Source organism: Oncorhynchus kisutch, linkage group LG9, assembly GCF_002021735.2.
Source record: "Oncorhynchus kisutch isolate 150728-3 linkage group LG9, Okis_V2, whole genome shotgun sequence".
In the NCBI taxonomy this organism is placed as follows: Eukaryota; Metazoa; Chordata; class Actinopteri; order Salmoniformes; family Salmonidae; genus Oncorhynchus; species Oncorhynchus kisutch.
In genome coordinates, this window is record NC_034182.2 from 5,534,931 (window position 1) to 5,555,981 (window position 21,051).

At 44.0% G+C, this 21,051-nt stretch overlaps 1 protein-coding gene across 15 annotated transcripts in view; it reads right to left on the reverse strand.

Annotated features, from left to right (window-relative positions):
• LOC109896632 (protein phosphatase 1 regulatory subunit 12A) overlaps nucleotides 1-21,051 on the reverse strand; it is a 62,474-nt gene that overhangs the window by 33,938 nt on the left and 7,485 nt on the right. For all 15 annotated transcript variants that reach the window (XM_031831617.1, XM_031831619.1, XM_031831627.1 and 12 more), the window contains exons 2-3: nucleotides 9,038-9,168; nucleotides 3,893-4,011 (exon numbers count right to left, since the gene is read on the reverse strand). In XM_031831617.1, coding sequence (XP_031687477.1) covers nucleotides 3,893-4,011; nucleotides 9,038-9,168 — 250 coding nt within the window. The remainder of the gene's footprint in view (nucleotides 1-3,892; nucleotides 4,012-9,037; nucleotides 9,169-21,051) is intronic.

Here is a 21,051-nt window from a genome sequence, read left to right on the forward strand (position 1 = left end):
TGAATGCTTACGAGCATGCTGGTGCCAACCACCACTCAGTCAGGCTGCTCAAATCATAGTCTTAGTTATAACATGATAACACACAGAAATACAAGCTTTAGGTCATTAATATGGTTGAATCCGGAAACTCTCGAAAACAAGACATTTATTCTTTCAGTGAAATACGGAACCGTTCCATATTTTGTCTAACGGGTGGCATCCATAAGTTTCAATATTGCTGTTACATTGCACAACCTTCAATGTTATGTCATAATTACGTAACATTCGGGCAAATTAGGCGGCCCAAACTGTTGCATATACACTGACTCTGCGTGCAATGAACGCAAGAGAAATGACAATTTCGCCTGGTTAATATTGGCTGCTAACCTGGGTTTCTTTTAGCTAAATATGCAGGTTTAAAAATATATACTTCTGTGTATTGATTTTAAGAAAGGCATTGATGTTTATGGTTAGGTACACATTGGCACAACAATACGCACCGCATCGATTATATGCAACGCAGGACACGCTAGATAACTTCACATGGTTGATATTACTAGTTTATCTTATAAAAAAATCAATCATAATCACTCCTTTAATGCTAGCTAGCAACTTACCTTGGCTGCATTCGCATAACATGCAGGCTCCTCGTGGAGTGCAAAGAGAGGCAGGTGGTTTGAGCGTTGGACTAGTTAACTGTAAGGTTGCAAGATTGAATCCCTGAGCTGACATTGTAAAAATCTGTCCTTCTGCCCCTGAACAAGGCAGTTAACCCACCGTTCCTAGGCAGTCATTGAAAATAAGAATGCGTTCTTAACTGACTTGCCTAGTTAAATGAAGGTGTATACATACACTTTAAAAAAATATATATATATATATAAATAAATAAATAGGCTTCCAAAAACCAGATTTCCGATTGTTATAACTTGAAATCGGCCCTAATTAATCGGCCATTCCGATTAATCGGTCAACCTCCAAAATGCAGTGGTGTGCAACATTGTGATGCTGCAGGCAGGAGTTTGTGTGTCTGTCTTGGGAACTGGCCTACTGACGCCCCGCTTCAAAGCCGCAGACTGCGTATCCATCAAGCCCGGAAAACGAAAGCTGCAGTCGGCCGTGAGATGTGCGGGGCTCCTGTGGGATAAGCCGCCGCCTCCGTTATATAATACTCTTAAGTAGCGTAGCATGCTAACAAACAGCAGGAGAGGTCATAACTGCTGAATGAATTCTGCACATTCAGCCCTTAGGACTGGAGTGTTAAAAGGATAGGGCTATGACCACCTCAGCCAAGCCCTGCTCCAGGTCCCTCCACCTCATACCCAGACTTGGATCATGTTACTGGGTCTAGTCTGGTTCTACTTAAGGCTGGGCTGTATAGCATATTTTACTACATGCCATTATTGCAGAATGAACCAGTTTGGGTTTGTACTTTACCTACTAGGCTATTTGAATGTGATATGCTGTGTGTAACGTCCATTTTTATAGTTTATACGCTACTTGAGTCATCCCCCTCATCTCTCTCCATGCCACTTTCCACACAGACCTAGCCCAGCCCACTGTCACTCAAGGAGCACTTTGTTGTTGCTTGACCATGAGACACATAGCCAGAGTGAATTTACGAACGCGCCCTATCAACTCCGATGTGCCAAAGTTCAGAATAACTGATTAACTTACGAACGCTCAATAACCGTTGAATATGTCTGGCATCAGTAAACAACGGAAAAAAACGTAATTAAATTGTTCGTCACCAACACTCTGGGTAACATGAAAACAGCTTAACCAGCTCTACTAGGACAAGTAAAAAGGTTGACTGAGGTGTTCTCATTCATGTCTGGAATTAACTAGCAAGCTAACTAACTTTAGCCAGTTAGCTTAGGCACTTGACTGCCATTGTGATGTCAGAACGCTCAGATCAACCCTACTCCTCAGCCAGAGCATCCAGTGTGTGCTCGAAACGCTCTGAATTTACGAACGCCCAGAGCGCGCTGAGCACTCTGGCACTCAAGTTCATTTACGAACACACCCTTAAAGTTAAGTCTGCATGGTCAATGCAGCACATGCAACAATGTTGACGAAAACAATGTTTCTACTTTGCCTTTTAATATAAATGCACAAGCGTTCAATAATTTGTTTGTGTTTCTTACATCTGCAAACAGCTAGTTTGTCTTTTCACATTTCAGCTAAAATCATGTTTACCGCTAATGCTAATCACTAGTTAGCTAGCTTGCTAATAAAATGTACTGGGTCAGAGCAAACATAGCTAGTTAATACAGCCTGGTGTAGGCCTAAATCACCCTGTTTGTGCAACAGTATGTTCTAAATCAGAGGCATAGGCGAAGCATGAATAATGGCGACATGAAGAAACATTTAATGTAGCCAAAGATTATAGGGTACCCTAGGAAATGCTGACCATCACTTTGGTTCCTACCCTGTCAACTCTACTCATTGTCATGTCAAACACACTTCAAAATGCCCACTATTATTTATATTTTAACTATAGAATTAGAATAATTATTCTATTTCCATGATTCCAACAGTTTACCGAAGTGTGATGTAAATCGCAAGTCAAATCGCAGTTGCAACATTTGTTTACAAAAATAAGGCCTAGTTTTTTGCCCATATCGTGCAGCCCTTGTGGCAGTGGGGAAATGCTCAAATGAGAGCAGAAATTGGTGAAAGTGTAGGATTTCTTTTTTAGGTTGAAGAACAGTATAAAACAGAATGGAGAAAGACCCATTGAAATCACTTAGAATGTATGTGTTGCCACTGTAGGGTCACACACTACCCATAAAGCAAAAGTAGAACTTTAATTCAAAAACGACATCAGCGTAAAAAAAAATGACAGTGATGTGATATTTTGGCATATCGCCCTGCCCTAGTTCTACTCGTCTACACCTCAGGGGAGGAGCAACCTAAGCAGACAAGGGTGCAAATAACAGAGGGGGTGTCTGACAAGCTAAGCTGCTACCTAACTTCTGATTATGGCTGGTGGCTAGCATGGCTAACAAAGTAAACAGTGCAAAGGTGTCCAGCCACACTTAGTGGATTTGAAGAGAGCTGCATTTGGAATGGCTACTAGGTGCAGGAGAGCGACACAATCTGCCGATAACGTAGCGGCATCATGAGCAGAGGAATGGTTCATCCCCGGGGCCATTAGCATGTCTGAACAAGGCCTCCCACCGGAGGGGACGGGTAAACGTCATCATATCAAGAACACACGGTCAAAAATAGAAAAACCCTTCCATCCAGTTTAGAATCATCACAAAGAGAAACCCAGAGTTTAAGTGGATCGCATTCATCTCCATTATGTAACTTCTCCGAGGCAAAGCGTTGCAGCTGCTGGGACTGGGTGTCACTTTATTTCATAAATACTTTGACACAGTACACACATGTTATACCTGGACATCGTGTACGTAAACATGGTATTGGGTGAAGTAGTGAAGGGGGAGTTAGACCAGTGAGCTTGTTGGCCGTGGAGGCTGCAGTGCTATTGAACCAAGCTGAGTGCACGCCACTGGAGGCCTGCCAAGACCTGCCTGATATGAACGAAGGCCACAGCGGCCTAGATGCATGTGCCACGATCCATTTCACACACACCAACTCTCCTCCCTTAACTGTCTATTTGGTGAGGCAGTGCATAACTGCCTAGTCTATAGCAAACACAATGATGCTAGCAAAGTAGCAGCAACTCGGGTCATTAAAAAGTAATCTATTTTGAAAACATAATGAAAAACATTCCCATTGTCGTTTTAGGAACTTCCCTTCCAATTACAGATGTGAAAAGCCCCATTAATGATATGCTTGGTGGACAATGTTTGACTGGCAATGGTTCAAATGAAAGCAGAAGTGAAAGTTGTTGACTAGCAGGTCAGTGTGGGGCAGACAGTGAGTCAGTGCTGCGGTCCGTCAGTACCTTGTCGGTTGATCTCATTCTTCAGGAGCTCCTCCATGGCCTCCTCCTCAGCGATGTCCAGTGGTGTCTCCCCCTCACTGTTCACCACCCCCACACTGGCTCCCTGGCCAATCAGATACCTGCACAAACACACACACTTACTTAGGACAGGTAAGTAGTAGTCCAAATAGTATTAGTAACATTCAGTAGTAGTAAATTAAACTCTTCACTGACTCAATATGTATGGATCAAGTTTCTTATTTAACCCAGGTGAATACAGGTTCAATCAAAATGCCTAGGAAATCATATCCATCTCATTCTATGTATTCCAATGTATTAGGCCTATATAAAGCTACTGCTTTAGGCCTATGAAAAGTTTGAAAACTAAAATGGCACAAATTCTAGCAAGACACATTTATGAGGATTGGAAAATAGATGCATTTACCAATTACCATAACGGTGGATAATGTGTTCCCTTCACCTGCAGGGAAACAGTCGAGTGAATATATTATGAAAACCTATACGTCATAACCGGGGATTCAGTTAGGAAAATGTGGTGCCGGACATTTGACCGGCAGAGTTTAAATTTAGCGGACGGTGCTCAAAATGACAGAAATCCCAAGTAGATTATGGTAATTAATATTAACAGAACATACAAGACGAGGACCAACAATGTGTGGTCTTTCTTACCGAATTCTGATTCACACTTCAAATAATAATCCACATTTACTTTCTCAGCCAACAAGACGAGTGACGAACAGCAAAATCACAAACCTTTGACAATCTACTATCCCCCATAGTAGAAAAAAAAGATTCTACTGGTCAGCTTGTCGAGAAAGAAATAGCTTATTTCAAACAGACTGGGATGATAGATCACACCTTCATACAACCAAAAGGTCTAGGCTACATTTTTTTTTATTACGTTAAAAAGCAAAGCGAGATGCATCAGAACGTTTCGCTTAAAAATGTTGATAAACTTATTTCCTCACATTATAAAGCACAGCAACACCCACAACGCATTGGGCTATAAGCAAATGTTCGTTCCGTAATACAATTATCGTGAAAACACCATTGTCAAAAGCGCACCGCACATGCTAGCGGTTTAAAGCTAATAGGGCTATCTGACAAAAAAAAAAAAAAAAGGCTGTCCGAAATGTTAAGTGTACTTTTCCCCTAGTGTTTTAATAAAATCAACTATATGCACTGATCTTGTCTGATGTGTTAAGCTTGATTAAATAATTAAGACAAATGACTAGAGGGAGTCGGACCAGTCGAGTTGTTTGTGCCGAGCCTGGCTCGTCCTCCCTGCTGCAACGACCACCACAGAACATCAGTGTGTATCGTGCTGCAACCATATACATTTTCAGTAGCACATCTTAGTCTGATGGACTGTGCAATCCAAGGCTTCCACAATGGATCAGTCAACTCAGACAGGTGCAAATCAGATGTGTCTTGTACACCATTATTTATTTATTATTATCAACTGCTCGACTAAAATCTGTCGACCAACAGCCTATCGACCAGTCAACTAAATGGGGTCAGCCCTAAATGTGACAAATGAAAATATCAGTTAAACATTTAGAAAGAGGGGAGAGTTAATATGCAACAACTAGCATAGGTTGCTAATATGACTAGGACTGTTCCTTTGGCCACTAGAATAATTGCCTCCACAGATATGGTCTGCGTTTGGCTAGGCTACTTTGAAGTAAAATGGTCATGTTTCAAACAATTAAGTATGTTCTTAACATGCATACTGCCTCCAGATCATTGCAAAGTGGTGTGACACGCTGTTGCCTATGCATTTGCTGTTTGAGATGCTGTAGCAGCAGATCTTGCACTGTCTGACAGATTTTCCATCAGTCTTTAGGCTTCATGTCCATCAATGAAGGCTAAAAAGCATTATTTCGCAATATTATTCATCGGCTTATTCATTTATTTACTTGCATTTTAAAATTGTCCGAAAGCCAGCTATTACCGACCAATGGAAACCCTGGTCACAACCCACTGGTAGCAGAAATCCCAGACCTTGGGGAAGGCTAGGCACATATCCCCTCCACTGACCTAACCACCTGCGTTTAATGCTGTACTCCTCCACCCAATGGTCTTCATGCTGCATCCCTCCGCTGACCTAACCACCTAAGGGAGGAAGGTGTAAATCTAGATACTGGAGAGTTTGCTGCACTGAAAGTAAAGGGGCTGAATAATTTTGCACGCCCAATTTTTCAGTTTTTGATTTGTTAAAAAAGTTTGAAATATCCAATAAATGTCGTTCCACTTCATGATTGTGTCCCACTTGTTGTTGATTCTTCACAAAAAAAATACAGTTTTATATCTTTATGTTTGAAGCCTGAAATGTGGCAAAAGGTCGCAAAGTTCAAGGGGGCCGAATACTTTCGCAAGGCACTGTATCTTGATATCAAGTTACACCCATTGGTGCTTGGCCGTTTTTCTCGTTCGGGATAACAGTGGTTCACATTGACGGGGCTGAAGTGGAGCATAATTATGACATAACATTGAAGGTTGTACAATGTAACAAGAATATTTAGACTTAGGGATGCCACCCGTTAGATAAAATACCGAACAGTTCCGTATTTCACTGAAATAAACGTTTTGTTTTCGAAATTATAGTTTCCGGATTCGACCATATTAAATGACCAAAGGCTCGTATTTGTGTGTTATGTTATAATTAAGTCTATTATTTGATAGAGCAGTCTGACTGAGCGGTGGTAGGTAGCAGCAGGCTGGTAAGCATTTATTCAAACAGCACTTGTGCATTTTGCCAGCAGCTCTTCGAAAGCACAGCGCTGTTTATGACTTCAAGCATATCAGCCTAATGGCTGGTGTAACCGATGTGAAATGGCTAGCTAGTTAGCGGGGTGCGCACTAATAGCGTTTCAAACATCACTCGCTCTGAGACTAGGTGTGGTTGTTCCCCTTGCTCTGCATGGGTAACGCTGCTTCGAGGGTGGCTGTTGTCAATGTGTTCCTGGTTCGAGCCCAGGTAGGGGCGAGAAGGACAGAAACTATACTGTTACACTGGCAATACTAAAGTGCCTATAAGAACATCCAATAGTCAAAGGTTAATGAAATACAAATGGTAGAGAGAGAGAAATAGCCCTATAAATACTATATTAACTACAACCTAAAACCCCTTACCTTGGAATATTGAAGTCTCATGTGAAAAGGAACTTTCATATGTTCTCATGTTCTGAGCAAGGACCTCAAACGTTAGCACATATTGCACTTTTACTTCTCCAACACTTTGTTTTTGCATTATTTAAACCAAATTTAACATGTTTATTTGAGGCCAAATGTATTTTTATTGATGTATTATATTAAGTTAAGTGTTCATTCAGTATCGTTGTAATTGTCATTATTACAAATAAATAAGGCTTTTTTTGGTCCTCCAATAAAATCGCTATTAGCGTTGAAAAATCAGTCAGTCGACCTCTAATCCACATCACCAACGAACTATCATTGTCCAAACACATCAAAACAGTCGTGAAGAGGGCACGACAAGACAATCAGGAGACTGAAAAGTTTTTGGCATGGGTCCGCAGATCATCCTAATAGGTTGCATCACTGCCTGGTATGGCAACCTCTCGGCATCTGAACGTAAGGCGCTACAGAGGGTAGTGCGTACGGCCCAGTACATCACTGGGGCCACGCTTCCTGCCAGCCAGGACATGTACACTAGGCGGTGTCAGAGGAAGGCCCCAAAAATATTGTCAAAGACTCCAGTCACCCAAGTCATAGACTGTTCTCTCTGCTACCACACGGCAAGTGGTACCGGAGCACCAAGTCTAGGTCCAAAAGGCTTCTGAAAAGCGTCTACCCTACCGCCAAGGCATAAGACTGCTGAACAATTAATCAAATGGCCACCTGGACCATTTACATTACATTGAACAGTTCAAATGAGCAAAATGAAACGACAGTCCATTACTTTAACCTCTACGGGATCAGCAGAGGGACAATAAGTTACTCCCCACTGTATGAAAATTATTTAACTGAACATTTGACAGCTTTAACTTATTTTTAATAACTAATTTGTCATAGGGGTGAGAGGGAAGTGTAAAGGACATCTACAAGGCAGCTCTTGGAACAACCAATTACAACAACCAATTGCAGCTGATGAAACACCATAAAAGGCTAAATATCAGTCAATTAATAACCTTGGTAGCATAGGATACTTTTACTCTAACTTGGGCAGCAGGACTGCACAGGGTGTGATAACGCTCATGCCAGGCTCCTGTAATATAATACAGAGAAGTAAAACAGGTCACAGCACAATGAGTGCAAGTGAGCTCCTTCAGCTCTCAGCCTGTTTAAAATGTCTACTGATAATGTCTACTGATAATATCTCCCTCCTTGCTGGCCCGGTTTCTGTCCCTTTTAAAAATCCTTCTTACCTCAAAAAGACAATGAAAGGAAAGACTGGAAGCAACTGGAGTAATGACCGATGCCGGTGGTTACCCCCCGATTTCTCTATATTGATTACATCACAAGGAACTTGTGCGAGGTTGTTGGGGCCATCTGATAGGCGGTTGCCCCCATCAACATGTAATCATGCACCTTGGAGAAACAGACCATTGAAAAAACTGTGACCCCTGAAATGTAGGCAGGTCTGAATGAATTGATTAGCATTACATTTCAGTCTAAGATAATTGAACAGAAAGCATTAATTGATGACCAAAATGATCTATACAGGATGGGGTAATGGAGGTTCCCCAAACGTAAAGGCATTCGCACATTTACGTGTTCAACCAGCCATAAGCCTCAGGGAATAGCCTTGTAACATTTGGCGATGCAAAATAAATACTAAATAAAAAATAACCATTGATTCTTGATGTGCCTGTGAGTCATTGCCTCCATTCTAAAAAAAAAAACTGGTTTGCTCAAGGTGAATTACCTGGCTAGCCATACACGTCACTGTGGCCAAACTGACGTTTCTTATCCACAGTGAATGTATACTATCATGTATGTAGCAATCAGAGCAGCAGTCATCAGGCAATGTGAAAGGGCTGGTACATAATAGAGTTATCCCAATGCAGTAATGTGTGTGGAGGGGTAAGAGACCAGCCATTGCCCTAGAGGTCCATAACAGCCTCCAGCTGGACCCTCGCCACGTCAGCCATGACATCTCTCTGGCCCAGCAGCTGTACTTACTCTGCTATGTCCATGTATCCACAGGAGGCTGCGGCGTGGAGGGGGATCCAGCCCTCATTGTCGGGCTGGTTGATGGCAGCCCCATGTTCCACCAGGAACGTCACCATGTCCACGTTGTCATCTATGCATGCCTGAAGGAGGGCAGGAGAGAGAAATAGTAAGTGCGTTAGAAAAGTCTAACATTTATCACTAAGATACTTCAGCGCAACGACCCCCGAAAGGAGAAAGCTTGTGATTTTTCAGAGACATGCAGGTAGGCTTATGTTCGTGTGTGATACCTTCCTCGGAGTGTCAGGAACCAGCTAGCAGCACCTGTGTGTGTGTACACCCGGTTGACCCCGCTGACAGGTAGTGGTGTCAGTAGGAGCTGGCTCACGTCCCGTTTTAAAAAGAGGAGCCTCATTTCTCCAGAAAATAATTGGGGAATGTTGGCAGGGGGTAACATGGCCAAAATGCCAGGACATAGCCGAGGTGTTTGGAATACCTCAGTGCGTACTATTGCTGTTGGAATGGGGGAAATTGGGTGTTCTCTGGCAGCTCATATGCAAGTTTGTTGAATTTTCACTCCCTCTGTTGGGCTGTCCCATTCATCGGCTGTACCTATGGATTTATGTGCCGCTCTAGACAGCATGACCGATACGTCACTCCAGTCAAATGTGGTTAGACAGAAAAGACCATTGAGTTACCCAAAACACACTCGCCATTATACCCTGGACTCCATAGTGTTTAGTCCCCAAGAATAGGCTAATCCGTTGCATTCTAGGAACAAGAAACCGGTAAGTCAGAAATTCAAAAGGAGCTTTCTTTTCCTTCACATACACATACACATGCCAGGACTTGAGCGAGGCAAAAAGCACAAACCTGAGAAGGGAAAACATTAGACCTAAGCAACGACACTACAAAATGGCTGTAAAGACTAATCTGCTAATTTTAGGTTGCATCCAAAGACAAACCATAACAGCACAATAAATGACATGTGGGAGTGAGCCAGCAAGTGTGCATATACTAGCTGGGGCGTTCCCTGCCTAGAGGCAAAAGGGATGACAAGGGCCAACTATCTGTAGTAGAGACACAGAAAGGAGAGTGAGAGCGCTGTAGGGAGTTCAGACTGTTCAGAGGAATAGGGGCTGCTGGGCTAACTCCAGAGCGACCTCAGTGACGACCTAGGGGTTAAAATGTCACTCGCTTCAAACCCGGCCAGATAACAAGGCGACTGTCAAAGAAACAAAGCCAGGCTGGGCAAAACATTGTACACAGAAATGACAGGATTAAAACTGGACAAAATTAGTTAAACAACCTTTCACTTCTGATGGCAACAGTTTCAGATCTCAGTAAGTGGATATCACCCGAAAGGCCCCCCCTACTCGCATTTCGACTGAATGAGTACTACTGCTAAACGGTACTCTGGGATCCCTTTTCGGACCCAGGACTTGGAGTTGAAATCCCTGCTTTGCATTCCATAACCTTGATCCCTTGATAACTTTCCGACCTTAAAGCTTCCCCCTTCCTAAAAGCTGCCTGTAATGTTTCGCACTCTCTCCTCAGGTGTGACGGCAAAAGCATTGAGGGGAAGAAAATATAAATATTTCTTTTTTTAACACACCGGACTCACGTTTGCGTCACACAGCTATCTGGCTGGAATCCTTGTCCAAATATGGTCGGTTTACAGCATTGTACATGGCCAGATCTGGAGAAGAGTCTGCGTGGGGGGTGTGTATCACTATCTTCATGGGTACCGGAAATCATCAAGTCTCCCTCATGGGGACATTTCCCACGTGGCCGTAGGATAGAAGCTGTTCAGGCAGCTGCTTAGAAGAGTGTGTACAGGTGCGTTTCCACCTTTCACTCACTGGCTGGGCGCACCACTGAGCGCAATCCACGCAGCTGCTCACAACCACACTCTGGCTGAGTGACAAGATGACGTTATGTCCGTCTGTCAAGAGTTCAGTCACCCCTCTGTCAAATTCCCTTAGAATCACACACATTGTAGTCATTCTTGATAAGAGAGAGTATCTGCTAAATGCTGAAACCAAAATAATGTAGCTAAATGTAGATGGTATACAAACAGCTAGACCGGTGTTCTGCACCGTCTGAAGACTCATACCTGCAGGTGACTGATAGGCATTTAAGGTAGTAACGATTCAGTTGATTTGTGTACAACTCTTCACCATTTCCCCCTCTGTCGTGTCTCTCTGACTGCTCCCATACCCCTTAAGGAGAACTCACTGCCGGTTCCTGCTGCACCCCTACAGGAGGTCCAGCCCACCGGCTGCAGGAGCCCAACAATGTAATCCCTTAATGGCTGTAATTGTTTGTAGCCGACAGGTGCCAGAGTTACTGCCAACATCGCAGGAATGAGTAGCATGGCAGCCAGGGGGACAGGACGAGGGGGACAGCCAGGGGGACAGGACGAAGGGGACAGGACGAGGAGGACAGAAAATAAAAAAAGATGGTGAGTGTCATCCTTTGGCAGAGCTGTGGGGAAACTGGCAGAACGGTCTGCACCACTGTCACTGCTCAGAGACAGAGTGGGGCAGCCAGGCATCGCTCAGTGGCCTGCGAGAGACACCCACTGACGCAGGACGGACACTACCACTGTTTAAAGTGTGTGTGTGGGGGGGGGGCATTCCTTGACCAATAGAGGAGCTGCTGAGAAATGCAACGGGAGCAATAGCGGGAATGGGTTGAACCAGCTTTTTACTGACGGGGGATTTCAGCAGCGTTTCGGTGGTTAAAGCCGAACAAGACAGACAAAGCCATCTCTATTTGATGGCTAAACACACTATGGGGAGAGAGAGGGAGCTAATCTGACTATTAATGTAGGTAATAACAGGAGACATTGTGAGTAAAGCCCACCTCACACCCAGCTGACCGACAGGCCTGTTCTGCACACAAAGACAATACTAGCCTTTTCAGCAGTGATGTCAAGATTGACATTTGTCAATAAAACTCGTGAACGCACCGGTTTTGTCAAATTGTTTTACATTGTGAGGCTAACTATAAGGGATGGATCACCCCTAGCCCTGAAACCAGGGCTGCCTCCCTCCCCACGCCGTCACCGCAGATGAGAACTCCAAAGTCAGGGCAAGGCCTGGCAAGCAGTACGCGCAGGGAAAAATGGCATCCCATCTCAGCAAACTGCACCTTGGCACGTCCCCCCTCCGGCCCAGGTGAAAATCCTCCCACACACGAGAGAGAGAGAGAGAAAGGGTGGGGGAGAGAGAAAGGGTGGGGGAGAGAGAAAGGGTGGGGGAGAGAGAAAGGGTGGGACACACACAAACCCCCCCCCCCTCCCTCCATAGCAGGTGCTTTAGCCAACAGGCAAGATGGCCTTTCTGGGAATGCCCTTCTCTAATGGAGAAAGAGATGGGTTCTGGGAAGTAAACACTGACAGAGCATTAGTATATAAATCAATGACTCACAGTAGGACAGGATTCCCCACTTCATTGGTCAATAGAGTTAAAGATGCACTATGGAGAAATCACTCTGCCATTTCCTGGTTGCTAACATTCTACTAGTTCCCCTAATTTCAGTTTGTGACAAAACAAGCTAGTGTAGAGAATCATTGTACCATCTAAACCGCTGTGAAATAGATTTTCCATAACCCCCATATTGTATTTCCAGCTGTTTGAAGCATAGAAATAGCACAAAGAACAGATCTACTGCTTCTTAGACTTACATTCAAATGAGAATGGCAGATCTATAACCTACATTTCTGTGAATTTGGTCAGTTTGCCCAAAGGTTACATACATATTGCAGGTTTAAATGTACGTGCCTCTCCCTCTGAAAACAGCCTGTTTATCCATTAAAATGGTTCAACCATGGAGAATAGTAAAGTAGTCGTCATCTCATGACGTCCAGCACTGGGTCAGGTAATGATGCACTTTCTGCGTTACTGAACAACTAGCAAGTGATCCTGGCGGTTTATGTTTAAATAAGTAAATCAAGATGTAATCCTTAACAGTTGCAATATTTTTGGCATTTCTATAGGATATACAGCTCTAACCTTCTTATGAATCTCTACATTTGAATAAAAAGTTAAAGGCAGCTACTGGAATAGTTTATAATAGTGGATCAACTCTTACCAGGTCTGCTTGTGATTAGAGAAACTCTGTGGGAATTTACCTCAGTGCAGGCTAGTTAAACCTCAATCTCAGTGCTGCTAAGTGACAGAACACTTCGTGTTTAAAGTTCCCGCCAGTGAAAATAAGATGCTAACACTACAACACTGGACTGTTGTAACCGATGCTCTTTTCAAACACTGAAAAGTACTCCTAAATCAAACCTGCGCATGTTTATTGGGTGTGTGTGTGTGTGTGTGTGTACATGCAATTACCCATTCCCTTCAGTGGAGCATCAGCCGGCATGTGCCAGGAAGTGACTGTGGCTATGAGTGCACACTTCACAAAAGAGCACCGAGGGTGGGAGGTAGAGTCTTTCTCCTGTAGTCTGAGAGCAGAGCCTAAGCACCCCAGTGAAACCTTGCCCATAGAAAACACTGGGTTCACACTGTAAACCACAATGTTAGCACAGCCAAATGCCTCCACATCATGGTCCTGCTAGCTAGCAGTCCATGTGCTGACAGCAGGAAATCAAATCAGCGGGCATCTGTCCTAGCCTTGTCAATCGTGGTTTAAATGGAGAAAAGTTGGAAGTGAAGAGGGAATCAACAGGTAGAATGTGTAAGATACACATGACAGAACCAACCTCGTCTGCTGGAAGAGACGCTTGGAAGTAGCCTCCATGCTGACTGTGTTCACAAGCTCAGGCTACAATGAGCGACTGGCCCCCAGCAGTAGAGACTTTCTCCAACCGCAAGGCAATGAAGCAGTGCCCTTTGCGCCTCACACATTCTCTTCAATTTAGGGCACCCATATGGGGCTGATTACAGGGCACTATCTATAGATTAACTTAAATCAACCCACCACGAGCAGCAGGGATAAATATGGAAACATTATGAGCAGAAAGAATAGGGTCCACATGCACCAGCCTAATGCAAAAAAAGAGAGGATTTAAAGGGCCCTGGCTAGCGGGCGGAGACTGGCAAAGCCCTTCTCAGAGAACAACAAATGCGCCAATGACGTCCTCCCCGCCCCAAGAGAGCCTGGGCCATTGCCATAGCAACCAAGCCCAAAAGAGGACGAGAGTGCAGTCTTGTCGGGCATTTGTAAGAAACATAAATAAAGAGAGAAAATAGTTCATTTAAAGCACACTGGGGTTGCTCAGAGAGCCCCCAAGGCAGCGCACGGAGCAGACCTCGCAAGTACAAGATCAAAAGCTAATCTTGAGAACAGGAGGAGAGAAGCGTTCCTTCTCTTTTTGGACGTTCCAAGTTTTTGGTCACCCCACCGCTGTTCTCATGACTGGTTATGGTCAAAGGATAGAAACACCATTCTCTGTTGCTTAGACCTCTCAGCAAGGTACCAGTGCTCACCTCCAGAAACAGAGTATATTAATGGACAGGTTGAAAGCATAGGTCACCATTAACCATAATAGGTTAGCGTTAAATGGATACAACAAACAGAATGGTGACAGCCTACATTAAGAGAACTCAAACTTCAGGGTGGTTATCCTTGTAGCCATTTCTGTGGAAGAACCCACAACCCCCCCCCCCCCCCTCCTCAAAAAAATACAACTTCTTGCTAATGGCGTGTGTCATCCATATAGCCAGACGTTGCATTAGTCAGAAGACTTTGCTGTATGAACACAATCCATTTTAGATACACTTTTACAGTCAAAAAAGCCACCTGATTCAAATGTGAATAGCCATTATGCGTCAACCAAGAGTATTTACCCAAAAAGATCATGCATGTACACAAAGTATCCAAGCCCGTGTATACAGGTTCTCCAATCTATTATACAATGGAGTCACACAATATAAAAACCTGTCATACAACATAATGAACCTGACAGCTTCCAAACCCCATCTCCCACCCATAGTGCAGTGCAGAAAAAGGACAGAGGGCTTTTTCCATACTTTAAAAGGCACTGTACTTCCTACTGATACAGTTGGGGGTCATTGTGCAGAGCGCTCCATGCTAACTTTAGCAGCACTCCACATCAAGGAGAAGACACTTGAGGACCCCCCGCCCCCCATTTCCTCTGGCAGGGCCCTCCGATGGGCAACTAAAAGAAATGGCCTACTCCAAACCTACTCTGGAACAAGAAATCCACACGACCAGTAGGTCTAGACTACATTTTTTTTTTACAAAAATTAAATGTTGAAGCAACGAGTCTGATGCAACAGATCTGAACGTTTAGATTCAAAATGTTGATGAACTTATTTCTTTACATTATAGGCATAGCAATGTACACAATTCGGTAGGCTGTGCAAATGTTCATTCCATATTGCAATTAGTTGGAAAACACTTGTGAAAAGGGCACTGCACATGCGAGCGGATTCATGTGACAGATGAAAGTATCCGTTAGGTTAATTTGAAGCAAGTTGCCTCATATGTATTAAAACATTCAGTTTTAAAACAATTTACTATGGGTTTTCATAATGCATATGGCCACCAGCTCACTGCAAAGTGGTGTGTGACGTTCTGATGAAGCGATCAAAAGAACTGGGAAATATGAAACCTGACTTCCGACTTCAGTGCATTCAAGACAACGGGGTGGGGGGGGGGGGGGGGGGCCTCTTTCTAGCACTCAGACTTTCCCATCTGAAGATCACTGACATGATTTGACCATGATTTGACCTAAGTTCAAGTTGTCTTGAAAGCCCAAAATATGCTGCTGGTCTGACAGATTTTCCACTCAAAGGCTCTGTATGCTGAACGCATGTGATAATTCCACTAAATAATGCTAAATTAACCTACAGACCGATAAGCATGACCAGTCAAAAGATATTTACATAGACTGGTATTTCCATCAATGAATAGGCTAAAAGTGATTCGTTTGCAGTGGGACTACTTCGCAGACAATTGGCCGGCAAAATTGTATTTAACGTCGTCTTTCAGTTATTTTCAATCAAATCGGACAATGGCCGGCTATTCCCAGCTAACGGAAACCCTGGTCTCAAACCCACCAAGCAGACGGGCCTCCAGCAGGTCATTCCAACTGCTAGTAGCCATGGCTAGGACCCTGGGTAATTCCCAACAACATGACTTGTACCAGTGTGGCTCAGTTGGTAGAGCATTGCACTTGCAACACTAGTGCTGTGGGTTCACCAGTACAAAATTTATGCACTCACAACTTCAAGTCACTATGGACAAGAGCATCTGCTAAATGACTATAAAGCAAATGTAACATTACCAGGATCATATCTGGGCCCTAGCTGTAGGTTATATAGTGGGCTCCTGATCAGGAAACATCCAGGGCCCTAGGTAATGGTGTTCAAATATGGCACAGCCAGTGCTGGTTTTAGAAACTTTTGTTTTAGCACAGGAACCAGCTCAGAACAGATGACAATCATAAACAAAAACACTGTGTGCCATGAGTGGAGAACAGTGTGGTCACTGAGCAGCTGTTTAAACCCATAATGACTGAGCGAGGCCTGAGTCACTCTCCAGTGGGATCAAAGCACCAGCACAGCCACCAAGTACTTGGAGCTCTTTGAAAACATGAATTCATCAAATCTAAATGACAGCATTATTGGTCACAATATCAACACCATAAAAAAAGTATTACGGTTGTATTTTTTTCTGTAACAACTAGCACCATTCTATCATTTTGTCAACCATCTGCTCATGTGTTTCAGATAAGCATCACTGGCCTTTAGAGAAAACAAAACTGGTAATCGAGAGCCGAGAGAGAGGAACATTTGAGTAGCTGTCAGAAAAAGCAAAACATCCATGGGCCTGGCTTTAAAATATCACATGTACAACGCAAATATGCCTGCTGGCTTTTTGAGTCAGCAAATTAAAGGATTAACAGGAGATAAGGCATCCACAGTGGAGCTTGTTTTCTTTTTGGAAAATACCCATTTATTCCCTTATAAAGCAATAGTATGGAGACAAAGGTTCTCCTGGAGACCAACACGGGCCCCTTTCTCTCCCTCGCAACTTTGCTTCCTTTCCGCAGCCACCTAGCATAGCTGCAGCCAAGCCACAGTCTAGCATAGCAGTGGAGAACTTCCCAGATAAGTAATACTCCGGGGCTCAGGGCTTCAAGGAGTGACGCTCTGGCCACACCTACTGGGCTATGTCACCGGCTCAGAGGCACGCAGCCACTTCCACAAAAGGAATTTGTTCTTACCGCCTGTGTGTGTAAATGAAAAAGAGGGCACAAGTGAGCGAATGTGAGGGGTTTAAAAGCACAAAGCTACTGCAGAGGCCAGGGGAAGGGTTGGGGGGGGGGAGAGCACTGCGGGGCGGCCAGCTGGGTTCCTCCACTAGATGAGCCCTGTTGGGAGCCGTAACCTGGCTACACAGAACTCTGCCTCCACTGCTGCTGAGAACGACCATATATGGCTCTGGGATTCCCATGGAAAAAGGCCAGGATTGAAGCAGAGGGGGAAAAAGTCCAGGGAGATTGTAACTATACATTTCAGCTTACGCTCTGCAGCCAAAACAATAGCCCTGCTTGAGAGGCAAGTTTGTTTCCATGAGCTGTTACTGTCAGTGGTCCAAGGAGAGAGGGGGCATGAGGGGACAACGAGGTCAGACGGCCACAGTAACACGAGTGTGTGTGTAGCACAATCTCCCTTAATACCGTGCATTATGCGGGTTAACCTACAGCCATGAGCAGAAAATTCTGATGAGGACTGTTGTTCATGTCATTCTCCAGGCAAGCACTGCCTGAACTCCAGAGGTTAAAGGGACAGTGTGTATGCTTGTGTCTGCCCGCCAGGCATTCAAACAATCCATAGCCATTACGGTTGAAAAATATGGATTACCTCCATAGCCTTTGGAATAAAGGCTCCAGCCGTTGTCCCCTGCACAGTGCCACCGTCAACACCGCCACACATGATCTGAACTCAATGTCTCACATAAGAATGTGCACATTATATTGTCTTTCTTAGGCCTAGCTCACACATTATCTCTTTCGTTCCTGATATTACCAAAAGGCTACTCTTGGGAAGAAACAAGTCAAGACACAAATAAGCATCAGAGTGTGATTTCCTTAAAGAGCTAAGCCACACAGTACTCGATGAGGAAACGGTTTACACAATTAGGAGGGTTGTCTTGGCTTGCCAATGTAAGAGGGGCATATAGTGCAGACTGGGCTTTCAAGTAGGAGAGGAGCTGGGTGTGTTCTGTGATGGTGGGGCGAATGCTGGGAAATGGGGGGTGGGGGGGTTAGTAGATGAAGTAGGAGTTAGTAGATGAAGCCGTGCTCACTTGTGGAGCCTTGACGAGGAAATGAGAAAAATAAACAAATACTTCCTGTTCCTCTGCCTGAAAAGTCTCTCCAACACCCCCATCCCCCACTACATCCTATTCCCCTCATTTAGGAAGAGGATAAACATTCCTGTCAGTCCTCCTGCCCTCAAAACAGACAACGACAGCAGGGCACACCTTTAATTAGCCAATGAAAATCCACATGAGGAGTCCTGAGCAGAGACAAAAGCTCTGGTGGAGACTAGGGCGTTGGGATTTCCGAAGGAACACCTAATCTCCTTGAGCCTCAGAAAAAGGCTCACATGAATCTCAAGTGTGGTCCGAGGACACTAAATTGAACCAAAATTACTGGTACACCAAGAGTTATAGTTATTTTGTAAATGTATGCTAAACGGCTCATTGCTCGTGAAAGAAAGAGTTCACTTATTTGGGTTGAAAAGGTTATACTTCTTGATTGACGTTGCTGTGCTACCAACTGTAGCCTCCTTTCTCCAGACAGGCACATGTACAGTAGGGCAGTGTGCTTAATTCTGGTTCATTTAATTATTAATTTGGAAGGCTGACATCTGGAATAGGAGCTCAATTAGACTTAACGACCAGACAATATTCACAATCTACAAAATGTCAATCAAGTCTACAATTTTAGGAAATGAACAGTGAAAAATATGCAAATGGTGAAAGACGCAAAATGTCCACAGATTTTTTTTTTAAAGGCACAAGGGTGAAAATAAAAGTACATTTACCTTCTAGTATATTCCTGCTCTGAATAGTTTCCTACTCTGGTCTGTTCAGCTGTGTTAATGGCACCACTAAATTACTGTACCTGGAGATCCTAAATAAATCAGTGGTTTTGAATGATGTCCAATGCCTGCAGCCATCAAAACTCACAAGCCAAACACAGACACCCAGCTCGATTCACTGACACGGCTTCTACTCTGCAGTCAAATACACAACACACACACACCACAGACTATAATTAAAAGGCCCCTGTCTGCACAACAGCACGCAGCAGTTTCACTGACAAAGTCACAAGGCTGGTGGTGGCTCAGTACAAAACTAGATCCCTCACAAGCTGACGGGAAGAGGCAGACTGGTTAGCCTGTACGAAGGTTGCTAAAGACTTGTGTACTGACTGTTGTGTACTGGGTTGACTATAAGAAAGGCAAGTAGCCCACTTTGAAACCACATAGGGGTGTGATACCCATCATGTCTAGTAGGCGGTTGGTCCTTCACTCATACTCTAGGGTGGTCTAGGCCTACATCTTATGGTCCTTCACCTAGGCTGAAATTCGGGGCTTTACCTCAGGGATCGCGTTCGAGTTCAGATGTCTGCATTTTCCAAATACAGACCAACCTGATTTAAAACAATTTCACTTGCGTTTTGTTGCTTACGATAAATATTTCTAATGTTTATCATAGAAAGAACGTAGCCAGTTACAATTCCTAACGATTTTCTTGAAGTTAATCTTGCATTTTTCCAGAGAAAGTATCTACAAAGAGTGCTGTCTGCTGATTGATGAGAATTCATAAACAGGCATTTGAGTGGAGAAGTGCAACTGAAGCACTAAATTAGTCTGATGCCAAGCTGAAATTACAATAAGCATTTTAGATATGTGTTTACCAAATGCAGCAAATGCATTTCATATACGTTCTTTTTTGCATGAAAACGCAGAATTCTGTTTTAAATGCGACACCTGTACCTGTCAGTAGTTTCTGGTACACCAATTTCACTGGCTGGAAAGATGAGGCCATTGAAAGAATAACTTCTCCCTCCTAGGACAACAACAAAACAGACTGGGCTTAATTGTCCTCCTTGCTGCACAAGACAGAGGAACTCAGTCCTCAGCTTCCAGGTGTTTTCGGTTCAAACACCTTATAAACCCACACTCAGTGAGGCATATGACTGCTGGAATGCAAAGAACCCTGGGATGGTTTGAAGACCAAACTAGAGCAGAGGAGACTATCACAGGGTGAATAAAAACAGACAAGCTGCTGAAGTCATCCCACTACAATTTTGCAGCAGCTCAATACTATGCTAAAGCCCAAGTGTGACCGGAGATGTGGGGCAGCGGGGGAGGAGAGAAAGAGAGCTCTTGCCAGCTTCTCATCCCAGTTTACCTTACACAGATGTCGTCAACGGGTCTATGTGCCGGGACTATTTCTCAGAGACCAGAGGAGCCCTGACGACATAGTGAGAGATCTATAGCTTCTCGCTCGCGTAAGAAATAGTTTGCATGTATAGGAATGCACAGTGACATCAAATGTACTTGAGGGAGAGGGTAGTACACAGGTGTGGATGAATGGCAGCTTGTAGTTTCAAAAATGAAATTGATAGCAGAGTCACCAGTTGTATTCTCGTTTTGATCATGGCCGATATCCGCGGAGCACCTAGCCTATCGGTTGCTAGTGTGTGACAGGTCAAGTCCATCTCCACAGGCTTCTTGGCTGTCATGTCTGTCTGAGCACATACGTGGCAAAAGAAGGTTGAGTTTACACCGCTGCTGAGGAATTCTATCTACAACCCCAGGTGAACCAGTTTCAACCTGCGGTGACGCTTGTCTTAAATACTTCAGACAGTTCCAACCACTAGAGCACTTTCATAATTAAAGCATCAAGAAATTGGGTATCAATACATCAAGAAAATGTGAGTGTTCATGCGTTTCTTTTTTACATGTTTTAGTTGAGGTAACATTGGAAAAACTACCCACGAAAATCTGGAGTTGAACAGG